The 19417-nt window shown below is 42.1% G+C and overlaps 1 protein-coding gene across 7 annotated transcripts in view; it reads right to left on the reverse strand.

Annotated features, from left to right (window-relative positions):
- Positions 1–19417, reverse strand: part of LOC120947233 (cadherin-87A) — a 135386-nt gene that overhangs the window by 46762 nt on the left and 69207 nt on the right. For all 7 annotated transcript variants that reach the window (XM_049607698.1, XM_040362387.2, XM_049607695.1 and 4 more), the window contains one exon: positions 14138–14245. In XM_049607698.1, the coding sequence (XP_049463655.1) occupies positions 14138–14198 (61 nt within the window). In that variant the 5' untranslated portion in view covers positions 14199–14245. The remainder of the gene's footprint in view (positions 1–14137; positions 14246–19417) is intronic.

The following is a 19417-nucleotide window of genomic DNA, read 5'->3' on the forward strand; positions in this document are numbered from 1 at the left end:
TAGGGGTATCATTCAATTTTTAATGTTAAATTTTAGCAAATGCTGAATGGTATGTGGGAAAAATAAGGTTTATGGATGTAACGATTCCATTTCATCCATCCAATACCAAATAATGGTTATGGCGTTTTGAATTGTTAGAAATGAAAATTTTACATCCCGTTTATATGAAAATGCGAAATTATATCTAATTATAGTACCAGATCAACCACTAATACTAATTTTACTACTAAGAACAAATTTTATCCATATTTTTTTATTTTCAAACAAATGAAATGAAACGAACGATTTGAATTGTTTACATTAAAAATTTAACACCACGCCAAAATGAATTGTGCCATAAATGCAAAATTTTACCTAACTCTAGTATCAGACCCACCGCTAATACTAATTGTTACCACTGAGAACATATTTTATCAATAATTCTCATTACAAAACAAATAAATGGCAAGCATTCACATTTGATATCTACGAGGTAAGAAAGATAATTGTATGTTTTATTGTTTACTTTTATATTAAGGAATACGTTTGTTTGGCAATCGCAAATTTTGAATAGCAGAAGATGATCGTTTATCTGTTTCTAAGCTAAACGAATAATAAATTATCATGCATTTGTTGAAAAATTTAAAAAAATGTAAAATTTCTATATCATTCATGTTTTTTAACAATTGAAGCAATTGAAAATATAAAGATAATTATTGAGTTTGAAGTCAGATACATACATTCATACTTTTAGAATAATGAAATTGATTTGTTTATTGTCAAGGCAATCACTGTCTCGTGAATCTTTAATGATGATGACGAAAATTAAATATTTTTCACAAATTGAAAACCAGCGCAAACGTCGCGAGCAATAAAACCTCCTTAAATATTCTACCATATCGCAAGAAACTCACGAGAACCAACAGCAGCAATGGCACATCACATTGAAAGCCTATTAATTGGTTATGTGCTTGGATTGTCGCGAGAAAAGCATTTCTGCCGGCAGGAATGCAGACAATAAATCATACCCCCAGCACAGCCATCCAGATAATCGTTTTGTTCGTCGCGCAGTACGAAGCGAATAATGTACGAACGAAATTATTAATTTCATTCCATTCTGTCATCCCGACATTGCACCAGAGCAGTCTCGATCCCGCTCTCACACTCGTGCTGCTTGCTTGCCGATCCCGTCTACGGTCGCGAAAGCATCGTACTTCTATTACCGAAACGGTTGGTACAGCATTTCTGCCACCTCTTCTCTGTGCAACATCTCGCCAAATGGACGAAAGTGCAAAAACTCCCATCACAAACATCTGCACCTATCTTGCGGGCACCGGTGTGCCGGGAGGGAGGCTCTTTTCGTTCGCGTTTCGCCACCAAAAATAAGTTCCACTTGGCACCGGATACAGTACTTCGAACTGAAAATAAAGTGTACCATCCAAGGAAGACATCATATTTCGAGCTGAGCGAACCCCAAACTATAGGTATGTTGTGTGGAGCGGAACAGAACGCCGTTGCCACGGTAACGGCCACCGAGAAATAAGAAAGCGGGAACACTTTTCACGGGCACACTCGTTACCGAACGTGAAATAAGAACAGTGACGTGCAATTTCTGTTTCTTTTTGTTTTTTGTTTTGTTTTACTCTAGCATCCAACACACTACTCTTTTAAGTGAATGGATGCCATGATAAAACGAACAAAAAAAAACCACTTCCGAACATGTTCTCCGAATTTACCCGCGACCAGGCGTCTCCATTGCCGGACAAGTCTGCTCGGCATGGGTAGGACATGTCCATGGCATGTGTATGCACGAGTGTGTGTGTGTGTTGGCGTTAGTGTGAAACTCTTTTTTTATTATCTCCAACGTGTATGCGCGCGTGTGAATGTATGTATGATTTCTTTTTTATATCACTTTCGAGGAAGTTCTTCAACCACGTAGAATGTGTGTTTTGGCGTATTCGTGTGTCTTGGGTGATTTTATTCCACTTGTTTGCACTTGCGTTTGCAAACGCGTTGGTCGAAATGTAGTAAATTATGTGCTTTTTTTCCTCTTCGCTTCCTTTCGGTTATCACTCTGTATGCAGTTTATTTTAACACCACTTAGCTGCAGGCGGTACTTAACGGAATATGGCACCGTCAACAACAATAACGGAACCAGAGTACACACATCTGCGTTGTTTTTTTGGTCTCCCTCACACAAACTCACTCTTCTCTCTCTCTCTCACTCTTCAGAACAAAAGTATTAAAAAAACACGATTTAAGTCGGCCCTTTACAGTACTTGTGATGATGTTCCACAGCATGAAAAGCTTCCACTTTCGTAAGTGCTGTTGAACCCGGTCATCAATTGTTGTGTTGCAACAATGTTGCTGCAATTAAAATATGTTGGACTTGTTCCATTTCTGTTCCCGAATAAGATATTATGAAAATATATCGGAAGTTATTTGTAACAAACAATGCTTTAAATGATAAATGTGGAAATGTAAAAAAAAAACCTTTAGTAACCATGCGCCTCCATTGGATCTCATATTTACTTTTGAACACTAGTTTTCCACAGCTTTTTAGTTAAATATCATTAAATTATTCCCCATCTCATGTTATTCATGTTCGCTCATGCTTCTAACACATACCTAAGCAGAAAGACTTGCACACTACATCCATTGAAAAGAAACTTATCCACCATAAAATAAGACGTCTGTGCACTTCAAAACATCCTCTTTGAATTCAAAAATTTCCCTTTCTTCCGATCGGCACAAAACTGCTTCAAAAAAGGTGAACTGGAGCTGCTAAAACGACTCTAGCCAAAGTTTCCCCCAAGAGAGTCACATCCTTCAGTGTGCGTTGAGGCAAACAATTAGCTCTTATGCTCCTCAAACCCTAAGGAAGGTAAGTTATCTTAAATTGCGTATGTATGTGTGTGTATGTTGACGTATGCCAACGAACGCAATGACGGTCCGAAATGGAAAAAAGGTCACCGTATGCCCGCGAAGAAGGTAATTTGCAAGGAAGCGTAATATTTTTTGCATAACTTTGATCCCATGTAAATGACTCCTCTCCATGTGCCCTGCCGTCTTCAGTTCGTTCCGCTATCCCGACCGACGTTGGAAAATGGAAGAAAAATGTTCGTATAACAGCACTTCACCTCTACGACTGGGGTACTACAGCGACAGCTTCTGCCACCGACTTGAGTGTTCCCATTACCAGCACACATGTACGCTCGGTGTTCGCTGTGACGGAGGCGCCAAAAAAAAGTGTATAAGAGGGTGAAGACGGCAATATTTCGCATAGCATACAATTTATGCGAAGGAATTTTTCACTGCCGTGACTGGACGGATACATACGGTGGAAAAGCCGCAAGCAAACGCGTTTGGGGGAACGTATTACCTTTGACCCCAAAAATATACGCCTTGTTCAGCAACTCCACGCACACACACACACACTTTCACCTTTACCATCACCACTCCATCCTTGCCTTTCCGTGCACGCGTATGAAACGATTCCATGTAACAGAAAACGTTAAACGGTATATTGAACGCCAAACTTCCCGTTTAAGGAGCTTTGATGATATATACATTTTTCTTCCCCTGCCCGACATGCCTCAATAATGCTCCACAATTCGTCCACCAAGTTCAATAAAAACACCAAAACTTCTTTCCCAACTTTTGAAACATACAAATAAAATAATAATAGTAATAATAAGGTGAGCCAATCAGTCGGAACAACTTTGTACGCATGAAAGGGGAGCGAGAAAAATATACACGACAACAACAAAACGTACCACCACGAAACCAAATATTTGAGTTCAAAGCCAACGAGCGCAGCGCAGTTTTTCGCGGCTTTCCCTGTGCTGCTCATATTTTAGCTCTTAACGTTTAAGCCTACGCCGAACGCCGCGAACGTCAAAAGCTTTCTTTTTCCCGGCGCACACGGCATCTAACGGGAGGAAGAAAACTTTTACCACCCCGGTGCACCCCTTTCCGGTCTCCTTCCGGTCCGAGGCAGACTTTTAATGAGAAAAACTTTGGCAACTTCTCATGTTACCTTTTCCGCTTGTTTTGCACTGCTCGCTAGAAAGTTGACCTTATCTTATCCGTCCATATTCATCCTGTATGGATGCTTGAATCTTGATTGTTTGATAAGATCTTCGGCTACATGCTCTGGCATGGTGTTGTGGTGGAAAAGTGAATGCTTTCCTTTTCATAATGGTACAGCTGCACGTTTTGCAAACGCGCTTGTCGGTGATGATATTTGTTTATAAGTTGTCAATAAAGTTTTGATGGTAAAGTGAGAGGAGTGAGTGAGTGAAAAGTGAGTGAGTGAGTGTAAAGTGAGTCGATTGATTTAATCTTTGTCACAACTGCGCATGTCACTCAGGAAATAAACAAGATCACACGTATATTATTTACCAAACAAAAATTAACAACACTGTAATGTATTATTCAAAAAACATTTTATACAGTCTCTCCGCAGCCAATTGAATTCCATAAACTCATATTGTAGGTCAAGCAACGCGTTTAGGATTATCGCATAGGCAAATAAGTCTTAGCGACAGATAACGTAATAACTATTACCAAGCAGTAACATGGCTAATAAACAAGGCACCCGTTTATACGCAAGCACTCAGACACCTGTGCCCATTCGCTGTTGTATGTTAACAAATTTACGATGCTGGCGAAATGGGAGAGCCAGATAAAAAGCGACCCTAAGCCATACAGCCTCCACACACACACACCCATACAAACCAGCTGCCGTCTGGTACGAAGTTCGGTCTCGATTTAATGGTTAAAGTTTACTGCCAAAAGTTCCATGTGCGATCGGCGACAGATTGCCAGCACGCTGGTGACATTATTTGACATTAGCCGTGGCGCGGTGGTGCCAAACCTTCTGCCACTGCACTGTTCTGATGGATCCGAATGGAAAAGAAGAAGAAAGAAAAAAAGCCAAAAGAATGAACGGAAACCATCACTCGTTTACCCAACCCACCCACTCACCTACCTTCGTTACGTTACCTCCCATCCCATCGAGAGTGCAAATCGAACGTCAACGATCGTCTTGGGAAAAGTGTTATTATTTTTCGTGTGGATAAACTTCACGAAATCATGACCATAACTTTGCCCGCACCTTTCTGGCCAGAAAGGCAAGGGGGGTTGCTCATCGATCTGAAAAACCAATCATTCTGTCGGTTCATTTCGGTTCATCGGGTCCAAAGCTAAAGAGCGTACCGGGTTGGAAAAATGTTAAGGATGGCTCGGGACGGTTTTGACAAGAGGCAACACCGAGGTAAACAGCAAGAAACACAGCAACGCAGGTGCCTGCTGGCTGGATGGCTGGCTCGTTGGCTGGTTGCCGTAAAGGATGTTCGGAATTTATTGCTCTTTCCGGTGTGCGCCACGGTGGCGCATGGGGCGCATTCGCGCCGTCGTAAAAACAAAACGTCGCACCAATTTACGGCTTGGGTGATAATTGAATGCGAACCTGGTGCCAGCATTTCGTGAGGATACGCGCCGGAACGATTCGGCTGCGGCTAAGGTGCAAAGTTCAATTGACTTACACCTCACCTTCCGAAACGGCTGCTTTTAGCTGATTAATCTGAACTTTCCGGCACTGTGTTGACATTGAAACACCCCTCAGATAGTGTGTGCAATTACACGATGAATTGGAACACATATTACATTAGACATCTTTTACTTATTGGCTATAGTTCAAAAGTGTCCATTGCGTTCATTCGGTTAGAAAACAAAAAATACAACAAATGTAGCCGGCATAAACAAAGCCAATCAAACAACGGTGCTGAAGACAACTCCTGTGTCAAGTCTCTTACTCGATTGGATTCCATTTTTTTTTACTATTTATAGGGATTTATCAACACACGCTCACAAGTAGCACAAACAGCACGCAACGGCAAAGATCATTTCAATCGCAGCGTCAGTTTCTTCACGACCATACGTCGCACGCTGATTGGGAAACACCATGAGAAAACATTTTCCAATCCACTTGAACGATGTGTATCGCCCATCGCTTTTGTAAGACGTCTTTTAGCAAGCGCCATCTTTATTTTTATCCCACACTCTTCTTGTTGATCTTTTGTTTCGGGTGCCACTCGAAAAAAATATATATGCTGCCCCACAAGCTCATATGTATTTGTGTGATATGTTCACCGTCCCTGCTAGTGTTTTGTTTGCTTTCTGTCATGCCGTGCATTCGAGAGCCATTTAGCAGTTCGGGGCGAAACCATTAGTACGCGAGAAGGAAAGACATGCTTGAAAAGTTGCGCAGAATCCACACACACACACACACAAATACACAGTTATATAATTCTGGCCAGGACGACAAACGTTACACATTGTTTGCCTTTTGATCGTGCTAATGATGTGTTTTACTTTCTACTTTTCTTTCCCGTTGCTTTCAACGCTGTTGTACAAATTTCTCCAATTGTGACGCACGGAACCATCAACAGGCAAAATGGGACGCAGAGCAAGAAATGGAGCCTGATTGGGCTTGCCTTTTTTATGCTCGTTTTTCGGCTAGCCGAGATGGGAAACCGAATAGGAGATACACTGAATTAATGAGACAGATTTCACGTCGTTCGAATAGGCTCTGCACATCCACGGGCGGAGGCTGTTGGAAATTGCTTCCAATTCATACACGCACACATGTGCACGTATATTCGTCGGTTGGGACTTAGGCAATGGGAAACATGGATCCAGCGAAAGGAAGGTACGGCAAAGAATGTTTGATTCATGGGCGATGTGCTGATCCGATGAATATTGATGAACATTTTTACCGAATCCTAGATTAAGCGACCAATGAATTGTTAATAAAAGGTTTACAACGTAGGACCGTCAGACGGTTTTTCGAAGCATAGCTTATTTTTTTTTTTAAAGAAACTACTAGATGTTGTGCCTTCCAACATGAAAAGGGACAAGTAATTTACAAATAAATATATTCCATTAAAAACGTCATGGCTATTTTGTTCCATTTTAACTGTCATTTGAAGTGTAGTCTCCTACAGCACAGGCTGTCACGTTGCAAGGTGCACCAACCCAAACACAACATGAAACGAAAACACTCATGAATTTCCAGATGCGAATGTGTCCCGTTCTAAAGATCATCTACACGCATTCACTGGCAAACTTTCGTCAACTTCCCCGAGAGAAAAGTTCAAAGAATTGAACTGTTCTGTGCTTTGCGCCGGATGAAACACATCTTCGTAGTCTGCGATAGAAAAGCAGGAAATTAGAATCTGAATATTTGCCCTCTGTTTGCATTCACCACACGACAGCCAAAGGCCGGACAGTGTCTGTGACCGACGCTTTTGTATGCGCACAGTCACAAACTAGCTGCAAGCGCCCGGAAGAAAGTGCAAAAGAGAAAGACAGATACATACATTAAACCGGCCAACTTTGCACCATTTGCTTCCATTTCCGTCCAGTGTGTCTTAGCGGAGACAGGAGGCACTTAAAGTTTCTAGAAAGCGATCGGTACAGTGCTTCCAGCGGCAAACGAAGGTTGGAATCAATCCGGAAGCGGAAACTATATTACACACAAGAAAGTTGGTCGTCGCAAAGGTTTGCATGCTCTCTCTATCTCTCTCTCTCTCTCTCTCCTTCTCTCCCTCTCTCTCTCTCTCTCTCTCTCTCTCGCTACTTCTTGCATACACTGTCTCGCACTACTCACTAAATGCAGTTAGTCATTGGGATCGGGCATCTAACTTCACTGTCGTCTATGGCTAATTTTCTACTGTTTTTCAGTACAGCGCAATATAAATAAACAGTACTTACATTAAAACAAGTTTCTGTTCTTGTTGTTGAGTAAGGGTTCCAGTCTAAAGATTGTCTAGGACACTGACTGGCTGGACTATCTAGCACTGATTGGTATACTCATAGCAAGATAGTCAGTATGTAAGGCTGTAAGTATGTAAGTTCATACGAGGGCCATCCGGATCATGAATTTATATCGATCTTTCCGATTTCTTGTGCCATGTGCCCTTCGATTTGTCAAGTGTCTCTCCAAATGTGTCCACGAATTAAAACAGTTGTCTGTTTCTGGTAAACCATTTAAAACAAACAACAGAATAAACTCTTTTCATATATATTAAGCGCATGAAACTAGTGGATTTCGAAATGAAGTGGTAAACAGTACAAATGTGCTAAATTTGTCATGCTGATCGTTTTTCCGTCACTCGCTGATAGCGGATTGAAATTAGCTGATGACTAATTTTGATCCGCTTCGTTCTTTATAGTGTATCCCTCATTTATTCAAGGTCACCAGCTTTCATCGGACCTGTTCATTCCAACATGCATTAGGAAGTCAAAACGCACAATATCCATTGAAACTACGTGTAATAATGAGCCCTTTATTGGCAAAACCCCTACAGACTGTTCCGAGTTGAAGGAAGCTATGACAATGCACTTCATGCCACCCAAATCCCATTTCCCAGTCACCTACGTTCATTATTATTTCATTAGCCTTAAACCCTATTTCAATACCCATACAAATGCATCTCCCCAAAAAAGTACCAACGAGCGCCTTCACTGGCCATATCAAACGTGGTGCAGGGGAAAAGCCGCATTTGTTACCCGATGGTAGCTGCCCTTTTAGATAGGAACACTATTTCCTATCGCAATATCTCGCCACCTACATTCGCCATTCGCGGTTGGTTGACCAGATCCTTGACAAAGGAAACGCTATTCTCACCAACGCACCAACACTACCCCGACTGCGCGTCCAGTCTGTGCCTTATTTCATTTTGTTTCATTACCAAACGTAGCGGCATTCCAGCAATATTCGCGAGACAACAGGGTTGCACCAAAAACACCCAAAGTGTTACACAGACTCATCGTCGTAGCACACCGTACCGCCGGGTGGGTTAGGGTTTTGTGGTAGCTGCCGCTGTGGCGGTTGGTTTTTTGAGCGGAAAATGCATCAGTACCGTCGAATGGTACATTATTTTCGGATGCATCTGGCCCCTGCCGAGCGTTTGGTGCCCCAGTTCCGGCGACCACCGAATGCTATGGTCACGGTTGCAGCTATGATGTAGTGTTCATAAAACTGGTCAACATTTCTCATCCAGCTCTCATTCGGGAAAGTTCATCCCACAAAGCGTGTGAAGGGTGCATGCGGGTGGGTTCGTGGGCGACTGTGGGATTTAATTAAATTTAATTCAGCAATTTGTGTCAGTTTTATTGTTTGCTTTGCTGCACCGTACAGCGCGCATAGAGCAGTGGCCAGTGAAGCATCGCTGTGACATATGGGTTTTCTTGAGAATGTTGTGTGTTGTGTAGTATCCTTGCTGGGTGTAAATAGTGTGAATTTCGCTTACACTTTGGTCACTTTGGTTTGATAGTCACATACACAACCGCAGAGTTATACCAAGCTGAATGAGACAAATAATTGGGTCCTACATCACAAGAGCAGTTAATTGTTTGGAATTTCATTGAAATTTTAACCCAAAAGAACATCATACTTCACTCAATTAAATCTTAAAAATATTTGTAACACGACCGGGCTTAGTTATTAAACGATGCAGAACATAATTTAAGTGCATAAAGAATAAAACACGAAGTAATCTCGACATATTTATAAAGCACCTTGTTGCCTAACGTACTCGTCATTGTCGGCAGATGTCCATCGACAGGTCAAGTATGAAGAATTTGTGCAAACAAACGCCCCTTCCCGTTAGGTATGTGAGTAAGACAAAATAGAATAAAAAATAGACGCAAAACAACAACAGTAAAGCTCTCCCTGACGACCCATCCGACCCACACATGGATAGTGGTTATCATCATCATCATTTTCATCGTCGCCACATGACGATGGTTTTTGTCTCTTTCATTCCATCCTGGTAGCATCCCGAAACATTGTCAGACGAAGGATGTAATAGTACAGCAGTACCTTCACCATCATATTGCCTTGGGTCTCTTGGGCAAACAAAAAACATTACAGAACAAGCGTGCGTGTGTGTGTAATTGTGGTTGTGTCAATGTGAGTGTTGGGATAGAATTGCATGATTGTTGTACGTGATAAAAATGAAGTGTCTACAAATATCTAATAAGCACATTGTTCGGCCAGAATGGAGTATAAATCATGCTCAATATTTGAGTCTACGAAAAAAAATGAGAATCGTCATCAACTCGCATGTGGAAGTAGTTCGAACAAACTGCATTCTTAACACAACAATGTCTGATAAATACAGGATATTTTAACATTATTTTATACACATGATCGCAAAAACAGAGAAATATAATATTTTAGCTAATCCTAAAAACATTCATGCACAAAAATGTTTCAAACTATAATTATTTGTCTTATTTTGACATTTTTTTCAGCATGAAAGACTTCAGCAGAAATGTATTAATAAAAACTATGCCAATGTATTTTAAAATTAAATATGCCAAACAGAAAAAGTGACTTTAATACAGTGTAAATCATTTCATAATTATTTTGCACAATGCTTCCAAACTGTTGGTTTTGTTTTTCAGACTGCAAAGTATATAGCAATAACCCAAGCAAATTTATAACACCTTTTTGCTACCAGGAAACTAGTAATGCGTACAAAAACTCGTTTTTTTAATCAAATTAAATTAACGTGGATACTCATGTTATACAAAACATTCGTTAAAGTTCATCCAGCCACTATAATACGGACAAATTATTCTACGAAAAGTGTAACTGACCACATGGTGGGTAAAACTTATTCATCAGTAGCTTTCTCAATCCTTTCCCGTCCCTTGTCTGGTAATAAAAGAGCACATTTTTTCCACCCAAATTAAACCATACTTGTTCCACCGAATACATCCCGACAATGAAGGTAAATTTAATTTACAAAATTGAAATCCTGGCTCTTGTGCCGTACAACTTTGCAACTGAATATGAAATTGTTCCAACCGAAACGGACCAACCCGAGCGGAATCATCAAATTTATGCTCCAAAGACCGAGCGACAGGGACCGGCAGCCATCCGTGAAGAGACAGGACATGTGAAACAGCCGCTCAGCGAAAGGAGCAAGCGATCGACACCAGGCTGAAGCAGGCCGAGCAGCAACCGAACGCGAAGACGAACGCTCGCCTTCTCGAAAGCCTTGACGTCAAGGGTCGCTAATGTCGCCCCAAGAATTTCGATCCGGTAGCTCGCAGAACCAGCAAAATGAACGAGCAGTCCATTTCCCGGTGGCTTCGCGCACTCCGGTGCCCATAATCCGTCACCTTCTCGAGGGATTTCGGTTTCGGTGTAGCACGGCTCCCCGATGGTGGAACTTTTCTCGCAAATTGGATTTGCCAAGAACCCCGACAAATGATGCCGACTGTGCGCGCAACCTTCCGATTTGCTGCAAATCTTCCTACGCAGGAGAACCACCGTTTCCGACGGCCTAGCTGTCGTTCGAATAGATTGTTTTTTTTTTCGTTTTGCTTGAATTTTACTCGCAGTAAGACAATGCGTCTACCACGGGGATTGAAATCGTTCTAGGCTTGGTCGCCATCATTCTTCCGAAGGTGAAAATTTATGTAAGATTTTATTATCTACCATCATCCACGCGAAACAGCCACATGTATATGGAGCGACAGTATTGTCGGAAGGTAGTACTCATATTTGATTGTTCTTTTTTACAGATGTGTAGTTTCTAACATTCTTTTTTTGAGTATATATATGTATATAAAACAGGCCTACAAAATTGTGCGCGATTCTCTGCATTGTCGATGGACGGGATATAGTAGTGTGCTTTCTTACGTTTTACTTACGTTTTACATTGACTTATTTAAAAGAAGCAAATGCTATGCGCAAAGAATAACCAGTTTTGAAACACAAATATTTGTTTCAATACTACTGCTACTTCCGGTCTCATGGTACAGTCGTCTCATGGTACCGTATAAGCTATAAGGTATAAGCCGGTCTCATGGTACAGTCGTCAACTCGTACGACTTAACAACATGCCCGTCATGGGTTCAAGCCCCAAATAGACCGTGCCGCCATACGTAGGACTGACTATCCTGCTATGGGGGGAAATCAATAAGTCACTGAAAGCCAACCCCACAAGTGGGTTGGCAGGCCTTGACCGGCATCGGTTGTTAGGCCAAAGAAGAAGACTACTGCTACTTCACTTCACTTTACTATTGGAATCACGTGCCGGCTGCTAAAAGGCGAGATGGTATCGATACTCTTTCGAACTGCGACCTCCCGTAGCAATTGCTGGAAACATCCGTTCGCATAGCGCTTTATAGTAATAAGAAGCCATTTAAGGCCGAGCATGGTTGCTTAGGTTCTCACCCATAAAAATGAAGTAGAAGCTAGTTTTATATTGTTTTATGAATCTGCAATGATATGTAGATTACAATCCAATCTTGCATTTTTGTCTGAACTGTAAATCTTACGTAAAATTAATTAAAGAAACAAAAATGAAGCTCTCGCAGGTTTAATGTGTGCCGTATTTTCAACCCTATAGTTCAGATTTACATACATTTACTATAGGTAATTTCTATAGTAATTTACTTCCTATAGGTGATTGATCCCAACAAATTGCCATATCCTAAGTATAAAAGGTCAAACAAGTCATACAGAAATCCATAAGGACACGTTATTATAGCCAAAGCACGTATTACGGACTTTGGCTTCGATTTTCTGTAAACAAATCAACACATAAAGTCTGTAGGCTAAACAGACCCTTCCGCGCCCTTAAATCGCCCACATACAATCTTTATTATACTAAAACATGAAGAAACCGAAAAATCACTTCAGCTAATCACATTGTGTATACCTCAATTTTCCATCCAGCTTTGAACAACTTGAAAGAGAGGGTGACTATAAAAAACCAGCTTTCCCAAAAGTACGCAATAGCTTTAGTTCATTGTGAAAGGCCCAGGTAACCCTGGGTAAACAACAATAAACAACTCATCTTGCTCACGCTGCTAACGGTATGCCACGGCCCTTCGCAAACCCCTCCCAAAGCGACGTCTGACAGATTTGCGGGACAACAACAGTTTGTGTTCCGGGGCGTCCAAACAGTACAACGTTGACATACGATCAGTGCGCAGGGTGGCCGAACGACGCCCGTGGAGCGAAAGAAACGAATCAAACGATCAAAAGCGCCATCCACCCACTGTTTGGAAGGTGGGAGGCGGTTGGTGCGAAGCCAAAGTAAATAATTCAGAAAACGAGAGAATGACATGCACCTTTTTCCTGGCTGCCGGGGAGAGACCATTCACGACGCAGTCCTACAGCGGGTTCCAGCTTCTTGCCTGCCTGCCTGGCTACCAAGCTACCAAGGAGTTTCCACTCTTCCCCTTTGGGCTTGTGTAGCCCTTCCCAACACATGCGGGCGCGTGTTTGTGTGTGTGTGTGTGTGTGTTTGTGTACAATGAAACCACAACGAAATAACTTCCCATTTTCCCGAGCTCCACCAACATCACCTTACCATGTCTAACTGACGTTTGACTTCCGTAAAGCATAACAAATAAACACTAGCACTAACACCGGGCAGGGCTGGCTGCCAACCGCAATCATACCACAAGAGCCGTGCCACACTTGCCAACGCCGCCAGTTCCGGTGCACGACCAAAGCTCCGACGCTGCTCCGGTGGCTACTTGTGGCAGAGTCGAGTTTTCGGGAAGTGTACCAGCACCACCGGCACCGGCAAGATTGATCTGTCTCTCGTCGTCCACAAGCTCGACACCACTTGTCAACGAAATGTTAAGCCCCCGGAAACATACGCAACGTCGCCCCCGGTTGTGTCTCCGAAGGGACGGGCAGGAAGGCACACAATATGCAACAATGGCAATAATAAACCTGTCACTTTATTTGCCAACACACACACACACACACACACACACACATACACAACAACAACAATACTCCACACTGTGCTCTCTTCCAACAACCATGGCAACTGACGGTACGACAATCAGCTTCAACCGCCACGTGGCGGTTTGTTACACTTGACACTTGACTGTCGACCGACTGCTCACTGGTCATGAGTGGAGTAGGCTAAAAAGGGCCCCCTTTTTGCCTTTCTTTACCTAATACATCGTTTAGTTGCTTGCAGCTGGTGAGGTGGCGGATAAAGGATAGCAGAATGTCTTGGTGCGTCATCTTGACGGTCGAAAATGATGTAATTGCATAAGACGCAGTCGGAGCGGGAAAAGAACAGGGAGGCAATTAATTACTTACATGGTACAACCAGCAGGCCAATCGTAACGAACAACACGAACACTTTCCATCGGGGTAACATCGTTCCCCGGTGCGGCCCGGTGTGCCGGACAATGCAGACTAAAATTCCTGTAAATAAGAGAGAAAAAACGAAAGGATTAGTAATACGGTGAGGTACGGCGCGACGTGTGTCTTTTACAACATTCCCACATGCACACAGAACGTGAACGGTTAGAAAACTTGCCGCATCGGATGGACATTCGAGCGGCCGTAACAAATGATGTACACGTTCAATCAACGAATCCCAATTCGACGTTCCGACGAGTGGTCCGACGAACCACTCAAATCTTATACATCGAACATACCATGTTTGAGACGAAACCATCATGCTGTTGCCCTGCCAGTGGACAGAAGCACCCGGTACACAACTGACGTGGAAAACTTTTTCAATTTTTATACTGATTTTATTGCAGCCGGAAACATGTGCCCACATGGACAAAAAAAGGGGGAACGACTAGACGACCAGAACTGATGTGGAGAAGCTTTGAATGTGCTGGTCAATATCGTTCAAATCAATCGAATATTATATGTCACTTTTTCCTAGCTCGTTCTGTTACTGCAAGAAAAAAAAATACTTCAACGATGGTCAACAAAACAGCTCTCGTTCTTGGTGAGTGGCAAAGTGGCAAAGAGTTGGCAAAACGTTAAAAAGTTTACTACTAAAAAAAGGTCACTGCTTATGTAATTGTTTGTATCATTCGCAATAGAAAGTGGAACAAATATATAAAAATATAAATAATAATATAAAAATATGAACAAACCCCGATTTGTTGCATACTCGATTAGCTCCTGTGGTATTGAAATTTTATGTTGAAACGCACATATGACGCCAATGAAGACTTAAAACAGATCGAATTATTGTTTTACTATTTAATAGTAGTGTTTAAAGTTCTCCCACAGAATATAATAACCAAAACATCACGATTTTAGAAGGCATCATTATTGAAATGTTATGTTACAGAAGGCAACTGTCAGTTGCATATGGAAAATAAAACCTCGATGACGAATATGCTTCCACTGACATGCTAAAATGTCTATTTTCTAGCTCATACGATCAAAGACAGCAGATAACATCCATTTTAAATTGAATATAAACAGTTTTTACAACAGTACAAAATTCAGTTATCTTGACGCAATGAATAAACATCATTACAATAATACTATTCTTATTCGAATCGAAAAAAAACAACTGATTTCGATTAACACCATGGCTCAATCGAACCTCGCGAACATTTTTTCTTTCAAAATCCATTACGATCCCTAGAGACTCTAGTAATTGACACTTAAATTCAATTCACCACTTCATTGCTCCATACTCAGCAAGCAAGCGAATTGAGGTTGAAAATTTAATACAAAAAGCTCCTTCACGATTTCGTTTTCTACACGTTGCTTACACTACAACAACAACCACAACAACGGATAAAAAAAAGAACTACTATCCCAAAAGTGACGAGGGTAAATAAGAGTGTGCGTCTTACGAAAAGTTAACGCAGCGATAAGCCCACACGGTCCGCCGCGGCACAATTGCTTCGAATCTCACTGTAAGGGTTTAGGTGGAGTGGTTTGGCCGGCAACGCCACAAGCTAAAGTAGCGTGTACGACCATAAACGAAACGGTCACAAAAAGTGACCCATAAAAAGGGTTGTTCATTGTGGGCACGTGCTTACACACGAGACCGGTAGCGAAATCGTATGAACTGCACTAGGAAGATATATATATATATATATATATATATATATAAGTATATCTGGGACACAGCAGCGCCAATCGGTAGCAGCAAGAGTCGCTTGAGTCGAGGCAAAGCGACCGCCATTCACGCGCAACTTTCGGTCGTAAAATCGGTCAATCGATTATAGCTGTAGACGGTGTAAGCTAACGGGTGGCCGCTGCCGTCAGCCCTTTCGCTTTGCCACCGCTTGCAAAAGGTATGAAGTAGAACATTTTAATACTCAATCTAGACGGGCGGAAAATATGCTGGACACATGAACGGGTTCAGAAAAACGGATGGAGCTACAAAAAAAAGCACGCAAACACATACCAGGCAGCCTGTCAATAGCTCTATCAACGTCGTAAAGTATGCAAATCAATTGATCACGCAGCGGAAGGAAACCGGGACGACGGCCAGAAAGATCCTTTTCGAAAGATCAAACTCTCGTGCGAAAGTAAGTGGTGCTTCTTGATTGCATATTGCGAACACTAGTGGGACGGACGCTTTGGAGAGGGAGCAACAACAAAAATGCGGGGAAAACATCAAACCTCTAAAAGAGGCATAAAAGCAAAGCCACTGCTGTGGCACAGCTTTCCCGGCACTGTTTCCAGTATAAGAGGGAGAGAAGAAGAAAAAAAAAGACAACCCCCAGTCAGCCGACAGGAATAAAATCTCAAGCCAAAGGAAAATTGGTCCTTCATTTCAGGCAGCAGTGGATGGTGGTGGATTCCGCCATCAAAAGGACGTCCCGTCGTAAAGGAAAGCTGCTGGAAAATCTTATATCTTCCACGAAATGTGACTCATATATTTCGGCTCGAGAACCCCGTTACTCCAGCTGCTTGACTATGTGTGTGTGTTTGTGTTTAAGTACTCGAATACGAATACGATCGAACGGTGTGCTGCGCCGAGAAGGGTGAAATCAAAAATCCATTGTCGTCATTTTCGAACGAAAGTATCAGTTTTCGGTCAGGTTCGGCACTGGAATGGCAACTGCACAGGCAATACACCGAGCCGATAGGCTCCTGGCACTGCTCCCGAAGTGCTTCGAATCAAGGCAATAAAGAGAAGCGACAGAACAAATCGAGATACGTGCATCATAACTTTAAACCATACTGTGGATGTAGCAGAAGCAGCAAGGCATCGTCTTCTCCAGCTCCTGGCAAAGATACGTTTCGCTTGAAATTGATTCCATTATGCAGAGGAATAGAACGATAGAAAGAAAAGCGACGAGTATGGGCACGTTATTGGAAATTCATAAAATTATTTTGATTTCCTTTTAATGGTCCCGCTTTTCTGCATGACTGTACCCAGGTGGCACATACGACAAATCGTTCAATTGGCGTTGCATAGCATCGTGAAGCAATAGGATGTTAGAGCATATCGCCTTGGGGAATGGTATCAGTGAAATTGAAATACAAAATCAACCCACTGGCACACACATCATGTTGGGAAAAAACTATATTTTAATATTGGAGCTACTAGTTGATTTTCCATGAATAAACCAATCCTTTAGGAGAAAAAAAACCCCGTCTAACTGGGTAGTTTAAAGTCCCCAAAAGGTCCCATTTGGGTTTGTTTCTTCTGAAAACCTTCAACAAAGGCAAGCTCCGTAACTCTTCAAACCCAAAAAATTATCATATGCATATTGTCGACATCGCAAAACGATCCAATAACGATGGAGAACTTTCAATAGTTCTGTCAAGCACACGTGGTCAATAAAGGCACCGCTTGTCGTTGGTACCATATGCCACTAAAGCTACACTGTACACTGTACACGGGCGTCAGATTTCTCTGCTACACTGCCCTTCTGGATGCTGAAGCTCACTTTTTACCCCCGTGGTTGTTTACATTTTTCTTCTCGTCGTATTAGTTTTACCTTCCCACAACGGCCCCGGCGCTCGGCGGGCGAACGCTCGTTTGCATATTGACAGGCGCAGGCGACGGCAGAGTCACGGTACCGTAGCCAAAGCATGACCAGCCACAGACCGGACAAGGTTAGTTTTGCGCTCGCTTACGATACCGCGTTCCGTGCACAGACGGTTGCCCCACAACAGTCCATGGAGCAGACTGTGCTCGCCGTACGGAACACACAAATCGAGAAAGAAAACAGCAATAGCGCACGGAAAAGACGCGGCTCTTGCGTGCCGTTTCCCCGTTGGCTAGAATCGACGGGGAGAAGCAATGGATGATAATAGGATTTCTCTTTTATTTGCATTAAACCGTGTGCTTTCCCAAGTTGGAAAAGATGAAGATGAGTCGATTGATTTCAATGCATCACGTCGACGGATCTGTTTTCGTAGCTTGTGTCATGCTCTCACTCTCTCTCTCTCTCTGCTTTCCTCCTGTACGAAGAGGATTTTTTGTATATTCATTTTTTTTTCTTTTGTCTCAGAGGTTTAGTCGTTGGTCTCGGGAGCTTGTCGACGTTTCACTGCTGCCAGCTTTAACGTACGTACATACACACACACAACCCACACCTCCCTTCCTAAAGCGGTACCGCTTCTGAGGGGGCGAATGTTCAAGCGAAACTTCTCGCGTAAAGCAAAATAGACGCCGCTCTGATCATCAACAGACGAGTAAATATTGACAAATGAGATTAAAAATGAATTTCGATCCGCGCGTGAAATTGATCAAACCGATTGATTCGGTGCGGTTTGTGGTGGGGCTGGCGCTGGTGCTGCTCGTGGCATGGAGGCGCCCGGTACCTCGCTGCCGGAATGGAAACACGTGGAAATAATTCATCATTCATGACGACGGTTGATTAGCTTGGTGAAATAGAAAAAAAAAAATAAACAAAATAAAACAACCTAAATTTATGCAACGGCAATGAATTTTCGATACAAATATTGCCTTTTCTGCCGACGTGATGAGCGATGAATGATTAGAAATTAGCGAATACGTAATTGCAATGTACAGTCCAAACATAATTAGATGTTTACTACAACGCAATCGCTAATCTACTGTTCAAATTCTCATAAAACAATCAATTTGAATTTGTAGAACCTTAATCGAACGCTCAATTGCAGCAGCACAGCCAATGAATGCTCTAATATTAGGCAACAAACTTATTCGCATTACACTCGCCCATTAAAGCTCACAACAACTAACTGTAAGGCTTTTCTGATGAAAGTCATTGTTTGAAGATGATAATGGAAGACAAAAGGCTTTGAGTTTCACCTTGATTAACGCAACATACGCCTACGATAGTACGGGAACGACTGTGATTGGCAGATATGATAATTAATAACATAGAGACAATTTATTGTGTATCCGATGTTTATCATTATTGGTTAAGATGTTTGTAAGGTTTCCTTGCACACGAACGCAAACCCACATATTTGAATTATCGTGAAATAATTGAATCTTTCAAATCAGATCCTTTAAATAGTATTTTGGTATGAATTAAAGTATCTCTTAGATACTTAATTTTAGCTTAATTTTAAGCTTGGTTGTTCCTTATTTTTTCTTACCCTTACAATTATAAAATACAGCGAAACCCACTCCTTGTCTCAGATCACAAAATCAATTTATTT

The sequence above is a fragment of the Anopheles coluzzii genome, chromosome 2 (assembly GCF_943734685.1).
Source record: "Anopheles coluzzii chromosome 2, AcolN3, whole genome shotgun sequence".
Lineage (NCBI taxonomy): Eukaryota > Metazoa > Arthropoda > Insecta > Diptera > Culicidae > Anopheles > Anopheles coluzzii.